The sequence below is a fragment of the Malaclemys terrapin genome, chromosome 1 (assembly GCF_027887155.1).
Source record: "Malaclemys terrapin pileata isolate rMalTer1 chromosome 1, rMalTer1.hap1, whole genome shotgun sequence".
Taxonomy (NCBI): domain Eukaryota; kingdom Metazoa; phylum Chordata; order Testudines; family Emydidae; genus Malaclemys; species Malaclemys terrapin.
Genome location: NC_071505.1, coordinates 242,458,400 through 242,471,353, shown reverse-complemented (window position 1 = coordinate 242,471,353; position 12,954 = coordinate 242,458,400). Strand labels below are relative to the sequence as shown.

Genomic DNA, 12,954 nt, shown 5'->3' with positions numbered 1-12,954 from the left:
TGTTTGGTTTTCTGGTCTACTTGCAACATTTTACAATTAAGTGACAACTCCTGCACCATTTACTGTTATTCAAAATCTTACATGGATTTTGCCTTCCACTTTCTCTTTATCGAGTAGGTTTTCATCTAGGATTTATAGATTCCAAAACCAAAAGGGACCACTGTGATAATCTAATCCGACTTCCTGTATAACACAGGCCATAAAACTTCCCCAAAATAATTTCCGCAACATATATTTTAGAAAAACATCCACGTGGCATAGCCTCCTGCTTTACAAATGTAATTTGCACCTCCAAACTATGTGCTTGAATTTTTTTGTTTTACACTTGCAAATGACTAGCCAGTGCAAATGTAAGTCATTATGTCTAGCTACAAGTCCAACTGGCTGACTTTTTCCTGCAATGACACCAGCAATCATTTAACTACTGAGATTTGTGTCAGCAAATTATTGCACAAATTTTAAGGGTGCAACTTCAGCACTATAGCCCTAAAATTCCCATGCATAAAGGGAAAAGGAGGTTTGCTTGAAATCTAACAACATCATTAAATAAAACTGTGCTATAATTAATAACTTCCAATCAAATACACCTCTACCCCGATATAATGCTGTCCTCAGGAGCCAAAAAAATCTTAACACGGTTTCACCTATAACGCAGTATATCGAACTTGCTTTGATCCGCCGGAGTGTGCAGCCCTGCCCCCCCCCAGAACACTGCTTTACCGCGTTCTATTCGAATTCGTGTTATATCGGTGTAGAGGTGTATGTAAATTCAGCTTGAGCGAATACCTTGTTGAGTGCCCAAGCCTTCTTTCTCATAAATGGCTTGTCAGCCCAGTCACAGATTATGGTCACAAAGGGCTCAGCCCTGGAAAGGGTTGAGTCTCTACAGCAAGCTGCTGAGCCTTATTAACTCCTATTAACTTCAGTAGGAGTTGAGGATATTCAGAAACTCGTGAGAGGTATTCTGCATATTGCAGAATCAGGCCCATAAACAGCATCTCTTTGTGTAATTTTTGACCAAACAACACTTTACAGGACCTAGCAAATCAGCTCAACACCCAGCTAGAGTTTCGATCCGTCTTCAGTACTGCCACCACAACACAAACTTATATCTTCTTTGGGTGCCACTTGGGCACAGTGCCTGTTTGTTAAATGTCCATTCCACACTGCACAGCTATCCCATAGCACAAATAGTATGACTGTCCCTTCCACTGAGTTGCTGATTTTGCCCAATAAACCACTCACCTTTACTATAACATACATTTAAGAAAAGGATTTCTAGCACCAGCAGTTGTGTTTCTATTCTAAGGGAATACAAGGTGTCGCTATAGAACCAGAGAAGCTGGAAGCCAAAGTTTAAAACATCTTTTCTCTCACTGAGACACAGGACTGTTTCCAAACAGCATATTCTGAGCGCCAGTCAAGGATTTTTGTGGTCAAAAATTAAAATAAAAAATAAAACAACAACCATAAAACCAAGTTTGCATGAATTAAAGAAAATAATATCACGACAGTAACAAACGGAAAGAAAAGAAAGAAACAGCCACATGGCTCATTGTTGAACAGAAGGCAAACAGCAAATAATGAGGGTTTCTACTGGCAGTCTGAGACCATTCTTGATTGGGCAATAATTATTTGAAATGGATTAGAATGATCCCCCTATCCAAATGCTAGGATCTTTGTTAATGATTTTGGATTGCAGTCTGTCTCCACTGGGTTGGTTATAAACTATGTTAATCCAGTCCAGTTTTTAAATTACTCATGCCATGGGGAGTCCACCTATCTTCCACTGGTACCATATTTTTCCTCAGCTATAATAACCTGCAATTTTAAAAGGATGAATTTAATTTGTTCTCCAGTCTCTATTTACTTAACCTCTTTACAAATCGTCCCTAGTACTGCGTTGCATCCTCTCTAGTTGCAACACATCCCAATGTGTATTATTTGTAAATTTAACTAATCTATTGTTTACCCCTCTTTGGATCATTAATAATGACGTTAAAAAAACTGGATATAACAACTATCCCTGGTGTTATCAAAAAAAGATATTTCCCCTCAACTTGATACATTACCATTGATCGTTACTCTTTGGAATCATCCAGTCATACTTCAAACAGAATGACAAGGCACATATCCCATCCATTCTGAATTAAATGTTCAAGTCAGGTCTCAGAGAACACTGTATTAAATCTTTTACTGAAGTACAGATACATTTCACTACATCTATCACATTCCCTTAGTCTATTGATTTTATTCCATTGTTGTATACAGTGTTGTTGTAGCTGTGTGGGTCCCAAAATATTCGAAAGATAAGGAAGGTGAGTTAATATCTTTTATTGTTTTGCTCTTATTTCAATTATATACACAGAGGGTTTTTTAATTTAAACCTTCATTACCGCAGAACCTGAGCACTTCACCACATGAATAGACTTAGGCTACGTCTAGACTACAGGCCTTACAGCGGCACAGCTGTACCACCGCAGCTGCACTGCTGTACCACCGCAGCTGCACTGCTGTAAGGTCTCCCATATAGCCGCTCTTTGCCGACAGGAGAGAGCTCTCCTGTTGGCATCATTAAACCACGCCCAATGAGCGGCAGTAGCTATGTCAGCAGAAAAGAGTCTCCCGCTGACATAGCAGTGCCCACACCGGTGCTTCTGTTGGTGAAACTTTTTTTCACACCCCGACCAACAAAAGTTTTACCAACAGAAGTACTAATGTAGACATACCTTAGTCTCAGAGCAGACAGACAACTGAGGAAGAGGGAAGTTCAGCAACATGCCCGAGGTCACACTGGAAAGTCTGTGGTGGAGCCAAGAATTAAACCTAGATCTCCTGGGTCCCAGTCCAGCATCTCAACGACAAAGCCATCCTTCCTTCCCCGTTCAATGCTGATGAACTGTTCTGGAGCTTACTGGAACACTCTTCCAGGAGTAAATCTGATGTGTGCTGTCCTGAAAAGTGCCACCACCAGGTGTCATTCAGAACAATGATGGTCAGCCCAGTTGCAGCCTCCCATTCATTTCTCCCTCCTTCTCTTCAGCTAGGTTCCCTTTGTCCCACACTGGCAGGCAGCACAAGGTGCTTTACTGTGTGCAGGACACCAAGACTTGTTCTTTTTCCTCAGCTTCACAAGCCTCTCCCTTCTTTGGGTTTCACTATTTATAATCAAGGAAACAGAAAAAAGGAACCTCACTAACAGGTATGTTGCTGAAGCAGAGAGCCTAGGGAACAGACTGCCACAGTAAAACAGCCATGAAGGGAGCAGACAGGGAGGAGGAGAGATCTGTTCAATAACTTCCACCAGATATGAGAGAAAAAGAGTGATGTAAGGAGATGATGAATCCTGGTTTCAAGTGGCTTGGAATATTGTCACTTAATATTTGTTCAATTATCTTACGAGGGTTTGAAGTTGGGTGTGTTGGATGATAGTTACCAGGATTACATTTTTCCATTTTAAAGGAGAACAGCATCACATTTTCTGGTTTCCTTCCAATCCTCTGGTGCTTCGCAGGTTCTTCATAACTATTTAAAAGTAACTGTTAATGGTTCATTAAGTTAATTTAAGACCCTGGAAACCACATAAACTGTAACTGCCAATTTGTACATATTCAATGTTTCCAGCGTAATCCTTTACCTGATTTTCATCAGATGTACTAAGTGTCTGCCTTAATTCCCAATAGTCCAATTCCCCTTTTCTTTATTTAAAAAGAAAGCTGTTCTGCCATTTTAGAATCATCATTGATTTTGTTTCCCCTGACTTATTAATGGGCGTGTTTTCTCTCTGGTATTTATACCCTACTCTCCCCTCCACCCCCCAATATAGTTATAAAAGTTCATTGTATCCTTAGAGTTCTTTGGCTCACACCATCACACTAACCCATTCTGATTTTCCTGTGCATTTTCCTTTGCTCCAACCCTGTATAATCCCACTCCCTCACAATTCTCCATTTTAAGTTTCCTTTTTCCATCATATATTTGAACAGTCTCTCATAACACCATACTAGGCGCTTCTAGTTTCTCATGTTTTTCCTCGCAGAGGAACTGTGATCCATTGTGTGTTAGTTATGATGTGTTTCAGGATTCCCAGCTTTCTTCCACACTTGTGAAAGTGGACGCAGCTCAAACAGGTACAACTCCAGTAGACTCAGTGGCAAATTTGGCTCATCTCTTCCAATAGTTTCCTGCTGCGCTGGGTTCACAACATTTCTTAATTTCCCCAAAATTTCCTTTCTTGAAATCTATAAATCTCATACAGTTGTGTCTGGGATTCCATTTTGTAGTATACTTAGCTTAGGTCATTAGAACAAAACTCTCCTCTAACTCTCACACTCTCTTGGATAAATTTAGCATTAGCATAAACTAATACCACTCTAATGACTTTAACTGAGCTGGCCCCCTTTATGCCAGCAGTAAATTTGGCTCTTCATTTACAATGTAGCAAAATACTATAAGAATATAAAAAGTTAAAAAAGATTTTCTAGAACAAATCTTGCAAGATTTTGCCTTGATTGAGAAAGTAATATTCTATACAGGGATGAGGACTTCTAGGCTGAAAGATAATATAACTATTATTCATGTCTAGACTATATATATCCACTAACACAACCTGAAGACATTTTACACCTCTCATCCCTCCACTTAGCTCCCTTTCCCTCCTTCCAACACTACATTTCTTCCTACTTTTCTAATGTGATATTAATATTTAGATATCTATATTTACATCTCTATTATTAAAAGTGTGACCTAAATATTTCAGCTGCCAACATCCTTCCTAGAAGAGGGGAGTAAAGTTTCAGAAACTGTAGTCTATATTTGTAACTTAACTGTGTTGTATTGTAGACATCATGTGATGGGACAATAACAAACATTCATACTTAACAAGACCAATCAATTGAACTATACATTTGACCTTTACTATACACTGGCCATTGCTCCTGCTTCATAAATACAAATTCTTGTTAAGCTCAGCTGAGCACAAAGAATGTTGAGGGTTTTTTAAAAATATGATAAGGAGGCACACACTGTGATTCATACTTTTCCTAGAAGAGTTAAATTGTTTATTTCCTTGCAAGCTTTCATGTGTCCACTCTATCGCTAAATTCATAACTGAAACCATGCTTCTAATCTAGTCTGCCTGGTACTATATCTAATGCTCTCTGATGCCAGACATCTATCCTGAAGACAGAAATTTAGAACAACAATGCCAAATTTGTATTCATGTCAAAAAATTCTGCATGGAGAAAAAATTAGAAGACAAAAGACAACTCATGCTTTCTTATCTCAGATACCATTTTATGTTTTCCATCACTAGAAGTAACCATTAGGCAATCAGTGAATTATGCTACATACCTTGTGTAACTATACCAGTTCTCTTGTCTACATCTCTGCCAAAACACAAGTGCCAAAGGCTGTAAAGATATGAACCCTTTGATACACAGTGGGACTTATCCATACGTATCTTGGGAAGTCAGATGCCCACCCTGCACACAAATGAATATTAACTGGTTTTCCAGGTTACATTAAATGTGCACAGTAAACACAGAGGGCTAGATCCTTAGCTGGTGTAAACTGACATAGCTCCATTGATTTCAATAGAGCTGAAGTGATTTACCCCAGCTGAGGATCTGGCCAGAATCCTTAAAAGATCTACTGTAATGACATTTCAAGCGTATACAGCAAAAATACTAGTAATTTCTTGGTAGTAACAACAACTGAAAACAAATTACTATTGTGACAAATAGCTGCTGTGGCAGCTCGGTAGCAGCAACAATTGATGAAAACAAGAGACTACATCCTAACCCCCCTCATACCAAGCTGACCTACCACACTTTTTAAAAAGTGAAATCCATGCTCACTAAAAAATTGCTAGTTACTTTCCCTTGCACCCTTCATTCTACTCATACAATTGTGCAAATTCCATTTTAGGAATAGCTCAGCCAAATTCCAGAGCAGTTTATCAGCAAGCTAACAAGCTAATTGTAGCTGACGGAATACTACAGGCAAATATTTGTGTATTACTGCCTTTCATAAAGGCCCTCATCAACATGTTAACTAAGATAACATTCTTATCTCTATATCCAAGATGTTTTGCAACTTCAACCTTATTTATCACACCTAGCTCATTTATTTAAAATGTTGCACTAGGAAGCAATCCTCCTCCATTAACACGCTCCCTTTCTTATTTTTCTCCAACTATATTATCTGTTGAAATTCTCTCTGATTATTTCACTAGCCTCTTTTACCTGCCAAAAGATTTCAGCCTATCTAGGAGTTCTGCAGCAATATATAAAGATGCTGCAATAGGCTTCATCGAAAAGATAGGCTGCAAGACTATCCCAACGTAGCAGTATGTGTTTTTACCATTTATAGTCAAACAGATACTACAACCTTGTTTTCTTTTAAGGGTAGGAAAAAATTTCAAACTAGAAATGTAACAAATGATCTTCCCTCCCCCAGTCTTGGACTAGTCAATATTCTAATATAAAACAAAAAGCTGTATTTACTTGCAAATAAATGGTTATTTAACCCTACCTGGTTTAACATGACTAGCAGTTGATGCAAGTAATCACAAATGTGGCAACAACATCATTCAGGTTTAAGAGAGTTTACGTCTTTGCTAATATCTGTTTGCAGGCGTGTTTCCGAAGGGTTGGTCAATAAAACAATGCGTGCAAGACACCAAAATGACAACCGTGTAGTCATCCTACCTACTGTAGGTGCAAGTCAAAATGTTTCATTTCTGTTTATTGGATCAACAGAGCTATCTTTCCACAAGGAAAAAATCCAAAATTGGCTCTGGAGTAAACTTTATAGGATTAAGAGGAAATCTAGGCTTTTTACTTGACCAGCTTAGCACATACTAAAGTACAACTTGCCTTGTCTTGACTAGAGGTGTTTGAAGGCATTAGTTAAACTGAACTAGCTAATATGATTTCATATCACTTCTTTAAATCTAATGGTTTGTCTACATAAGGAAAAAGCCTGCAGTAGTTAGCTATTCTGCACCAACTCCCCCTGCGGTCTCTCTTACCGAGTGCTAAGAGTGCCTCTGTGCGCATTAGCTTACCCTTTGGAAATGAATTAAGCTAAACTGCCCAAGCTTTAGTGTGCAATAAGAATGTCCACATGGGGAGTTAAAGCATACTAGCTACTCTGCATTTGTCATAACTATAAAGGGAAGGATAACAAACCTCCTGTATACAATACTATAAAATCCCTCCTGGCCAGAGGCACCAAAATCCTTTTACCTGTAAAGGGTTAGGAAGCTCAGGTTACCTGGCTGACACTTAACCCAAAGGACCAATAAGGGGACAAGATACTTTCAAATCTGGGGGAGGGGGAGGTGGGAGAGGCTTTTGTTTGTGCTCTTTGTTTTGGTGGTGTTCGCTCTTGGGACTAAGAGGGACCAGACATCAACCCATGTTCTCCAAATCTTTCTGAACAAGTCTCTCATATTTCAAACTTGTAAGCAACAGCCAGGCAAGGTGTATTTGTTTTCTCAACTTGTGAATTTTACCTTTGCTAGAGTGAAGTTTAGCCCTGTTTTGTTGTAACTTTGAAACTAAGGCTAGAGGGGGTTCCTCTGGGCTCTTTGAATCTGATTACCTTGTAAAGTTATTTTCCATCCTGATTTTACAGAGATGATTTTTACATTCTCTTTTTAATAAAATACTTCTTTTAAGAACCTGACTGATTTTTCCATTGTCCAAAGACTCAGGGGTTTGGGTCTTTGATCACTTTGTAACCAACTGGTTAGGATATTATTCTCAAGCCTCCCCAGGAAAGGGGGGATATTTTTTTTTGGGGGGGGGGGGGGGAAGAGTAACTCCAAGTGGTCCTTTCCCTGTTTCTTGTTAAATCACTTGGTGGTGGCAGCTTACCAGGTTTAACCTAAGCTGGTAGAAATAAGCTTAGGGGGCTTTCATGCGGGTCCCCACATCTGTAACCTAGAGTTCAGAGTGGGGAAGGAACCCTGACAGCACTAAATTCACACCCTTGTTTACTACGCTCTAGCTACCTTGTGTAGACAAGCCCTTAGTTTAGACTAAACCTTAGGCTGTGTCTACATTACAAAATTAAGACAACCTAACTTATATCAGCATACAGCCGCTGCAGTAATTACAAAAAGAAGAACAGGAGTACTTGTGGCACCTTAGAGACTAACAAATTTATTAGAGCATAAGCTTTCGTGGACTACAGCCCACTTCTTCGGATGCTTTGGATGGGCTGTAGTCCACGAAAGCTTATGCTCTAATAAATTTGTTAGTCTCTAAGGTGCCACAAGTACTCCTGTTCTTCTTTTTGCGGATACAGACTAACACGGCTGCTACTCTGAAACCTGCAGTAATTACATCGCTTGTGTGTGTCTGCATTTTGCTCCTTATGTCAGCAGTGTCTCCCCTCATCAGGAGTGCTTGCATCAATTGTATTGTCAGCGTGGGGCACTGAAAGCCAGTAATAGTCAACATAAGCAACGTGGTGTCTATACTGACACTGTCTCAACCTAACTACATTGACCTTGACTCTACACCACTCATAGAAGCGGAGTTATTAAGTCGGCATAGCAGGGCAGTTATGTCTGCAGGAGCAAAATGTAAGTGTAGACACCTCCATAGTTAGGTCAACGTAAGCGGTCTTGCGTTGACCTAACACTGTAGTGTAGACCAGACCTTAGATGCCAAAAAGTGTAATGAGAAGCAGTCATTCATGTGACTATGCAATGCTCATCCAGCACTTTAAAGATAAGGATCAGGAGCTTGGAACAGATCTGGGGCTGGATAAGCCCCAGTGCATAAACCAGAGTGTTGGAATGATGTAGTCCTGACAATTTATAGATGGGTCTGTTGAAACAGTTACACTTACTGGTTAGCCTTCAGGATCATCCCTAGAATGCACTAATGTAGTCTCTTCTTGATACGACCAAAGCATAGATCACTGTGGTTAGGCCCACATCCCAGACGTAAAGATGCAATCTCCAGCCATCCTGAACAACTTGAGGACAGACTTCCTCTGCTGAGAGATGAGGTCACAGCTAGTGCTACTACTCAAACTGCAATGCACTGCTATCTAACTTTATTTCCATCTTTCCTGAATTGAGTCTGAGACAGCTGTTTCTCAGAGGTCCCTGATTCTCTCTGTCAACAGGATAAGACTGTCATCTGTGTATTAATAACATCACAGATCATAGCATCTAGCAAATCCCCTCAGTTGCCTCATATAAAAGTAAAGAAGGAGAGGTGACAAGATTAAGCCATGTGCGGTTCTACAGATGAGAGCACTAAATGATGAGGAACAACTGGCCATCAAAATCTTCTAGGCTCTGTCAAAGAAGCAACAGTGTTCCCTGAATGGGACTTCATCCATCCCTGCTACTTTATGATTAATATAGCACTGTAGACTCTCAATAGATGCAGTAATAATAGCATAGGTATTTTACCTCTGTCCATAATCCTTAGTTGACTGTCCAGCAGCACAAGTGCTGTCTCTATGCCACATATTGATCTGCAACTAGATTGGAAGGGGCATAAGATTTGTCTTAGGCAAGAACCACATATGCAAATTGCTAACAAATTCAGCATTCTGGGTGGGCTGGTGGCTGTCTCAGGAGAGGACCCGCAGAGCTTGGAGCATTTTAAAACATAACATTTTGGGTGCATGTAGCACATGCAAGTGGATACAAATATTAGAGGCCTGTAACCTTGACAATATTCCCTTATAGGTTTTTTTTTTTCCAAAATTAGAAAGAGACTAAACAGCTGTAATAAAATAAAATAAATCCACAAATATAAAACAAAGCATTATCAACTGCAAAATATTTGTTATTCAAAGCTGCTTAAATAACATGGCTAGGTGTCAGGGAATTTATTTATAGCTACAGATAAGATGTAAAACCCAAATGACTTCAAGGTCTTCATAATAGGAATAAAGCTTTATAATTTTCAAAAGTGTGAAATAAGTGCCAAGTATTATTCTTCATAATCATTACATATGTTTACAGCAGCCTACCCTTCCAGTGAACAAGTCTGAGAGTATGTCATACACTTGCTCACCCTTGCCAATTTTCTTGGCTAAAATCCAATAAATACAAGTGGTGACCTCAGATTAACTTTATTTATGGAAGGTCAAAGTTCACATTTTGGATATATTTTTTCTGCACACCTACACTGAATGAGAGCAAGATTCTACTAAAACATTTTAGCTCAAGGGGAATATGGAAAATAATTGTGTCAGCCAGTCTGACACCCCATTGTAAGTATTTATATTGCATTCAATCTATATATTTTACAGCGCACCAAACAGTATTGTATCTAGGTGCAAAAGTATGTACACAGGCAGTAGTGCAACAGACACTTAGTGGACCTAACTAAACAGGAGTTTGATCTTAAACTCTGAACTGCAGATAGAAGAAAAATCAGCATTAGAATGTGTTTACAAACTGCTGTCCTTTTTACTTTCAGTTCGTAACTATCCACTGCACTGTGATGTAGGGCATTCAATGCATTGTTAGCCTATTAAGGCATACATGTCAAGACATGTTTTCACTTAAATATAAAACATTAAGTCAAGAGGAAAAGCCAAGTCCTGCCCTCTCTCCCCACCCCCACTCCTGAACTATGTATCTCCTCCCACTCAAAAAGCATCAAACTATTAACATGAACACATTGTGCAATATCAAGCCTCAATGTGATCTCCAAGAAATTCACTCCCCACCACTAAACTGATCCCTGAAAGGGGACAGCCTATTCAAAACAGCACACCCAGAAGGTGCAAGCTAACTGGAAAAGAAAATAAGCAAACTTTAGTAAAACAAGACAACTATAGCCATACAAAGTGCCACAAAAACAGAATACTCAAGATTCATGAGGACTTTAATTTGTTTTTGTAGGTTGTGACTAGATGCAGTGCAGATTTACAGCAATGCCATTATTAAAAATGCTATACAAGTCATTATTTCTGGCCTTCCCTCTTCTTATTTAGAGCAATCCCAATCCTAAACCACAAACTCAAAATACTCACTAAAAAAGGCTTGAAACTTTTAAAGCATGTTTATGATTTATTTCTTCATGAAATTTCTTTTATGACATTGTTTTGGGTCATAGCTAAAACAATTTTAAATGTCCTGGGTTTCAAGGGATGGGGGGCGGAGGGGGAAGAGGGAGACAAAGGTGTCCAGACAAAAATGCTGTAACACTGTCACCTTGGTGTAACTCCCTTGAATAGCTGGAGTTACACCAGGGGTGAATTTAGCCCTTTAAGTCTGAACGCAGAATACGGATATTTTAAATAGGAATCTCATGTAAAATTATGTCAGCCCAGTATCCAGACTTTTTTTTTTTTAAACTGTATTTGCTTGGCCTGACAATACTCACACAACCCTACTGAGGGAAGCGCTGGTTATGCTGTGGTTTCAGTTATTTATCTAATGGTTCGCCTCCTCCCCCAAACAACTTCCCCAGCTGTGCAGACAGCTGGCGCCCTCATTCCAGCTGTTGCCGGCGAGCGAGAGATTGTCAGTAAAACCCCAATATATCGGCAGCTCCGCTCATCACTCTTACCGTCTCAGGGTCGTTTTCAAACACTTCCCTGGCTTCTTCCTTGTTGCACAGCTCCTCTACACACTCCCGCTCCAGATGGCCTTGCTTGGTCTCCTCGAAGATCTGGTAGGCTCGGCGCTGCCTCTGCCGCAAGAACTGGGCAGCCTCCGGGGCTCTCAGCAGCACGGCTGCGGCCGCAGACAAACACCGGGGAGGGGGAAAGCAGCAGTAACTACAGGAATCAAATCCCACCCGCCGGCTGGACACTGCACAGAGCAGGAGCACAATGCCACGAGCGGGCACCTCTCACAGAGGGGCCCGGCACACAGGCGAGCCCGTGTCACAACAGCCCGGCCCCACTCCAGCCACCTTGCGACACGCACCCCCGCTGTACAGACACCGAGTCACCCCGCACAAAGCACTGCCACGAGCACGTACTCTCCCCAGCCCCGCAGGCCTCCCCAAACACTGGGCAGACACGGCACTGCACCACACGCATCCCCTGTGCCCCCTAGCCATGCAATGCCCCAGGGGTGCGCTCACACCCTGCCTGCCCCTCCAGCCCCCTAGAACACTGCCACACTCGTGCACCCCCGAGGAATGCCCCAGCCATCCCCCCACTACTCCTGCCCACGCAACAATGCCAGTGTCCCACCATCATCCCCTCCCCCGTCCCGCCAAACGCTCTCTGGGTGTCCTTGGCAGAAAAGGGGGGAGCTGCTGCTTTCCCCTGCACACCGTCGCAGAGGCTGGGCTGGTGCATTGCTGCGGGGGAGGGGAGTCCCGGCGGGGGGCGATGTTTTCCCCCCCGGGTTGGACCGAGGCACTCACTCGGCGAGGAGTCTGTAGCCAGCAGGACTAGCAGGAGGGCAGCCCCCAGGGCGGCCGCGGGCTGCGGCATGCTGCGGCTGTGCCCTGCTGCGACCGGCGGCGGGAGCAGGAGGAGCGGGGCGGTCCGGCGCGAGCGGGGAGAGCGCGGCTACTGTGGGAGCGAGACGAGCGCGCGCGCGAGCAGCTGCAGCAGAGCCCAGCAGGGGAGTCGCTTGCGCTCCTCTCGCCCAATCATTAAGTCGTCCCCCCCCCCCCCCCCCCCCGGCCGCGCCGCGCCGCGCCGCGCAGACACACCTATCGCTTCTGGCTCGGTGCGGCAGCGCTGCGGGAGATGGAGGGCGGCCGGCCGCATAGAGACAAGCTGGGAAAGTCCAGCGGGGACTGAACTGCCGGGGCCCCCAGGTGACTAACGCAGCCCTAGTGACTCCTTTAAACACATCCCTGGCTATAGTGCATTCGTGCGTTGTGCAAGGACTCCCCCTTTACAGCTCATCTCCGGCTCTCTCGCTCACCTCGCCGCCTTGTTTTGCATTCGTCGCCCTGGAAATCTACGGCCCCGGTTCTGCAAACACTGAGGCATCTGCTC

The 12,954-nt window shown here is 42.4% G+C and overlaps 1 protein-coding gene across 1 annotated transcript in view; it reads right to left on the bottom strand.

The window, feature by feature from the left end:
* The window catches only part of GAS6 (growth arrest specific 6), a 75,163-nt gene extending 62,635 nt beyond the window's left edge, over positions 1-12,528 (bottom strand). The window contains exons 1-2 of the mRNA XM_054010932.1: positions 12,369-12,528; positions 11,559-11,725 (exon numbers count right to left, since the gene is read on the bottom strand). Coding sequence (XP_053866907.1) covers positions 11,559-11,725; positions 12,369-12,438 — 237 coding nt within the window. The 5' untranslated portion in view covers positions 12,439-12,528. The remainder of the gene's footprint in view (positions 1-11,558; positions 11,726-12,368) is intronic.
* Positions 12,529-12,954: the final 426 nt, after the last annotated feature.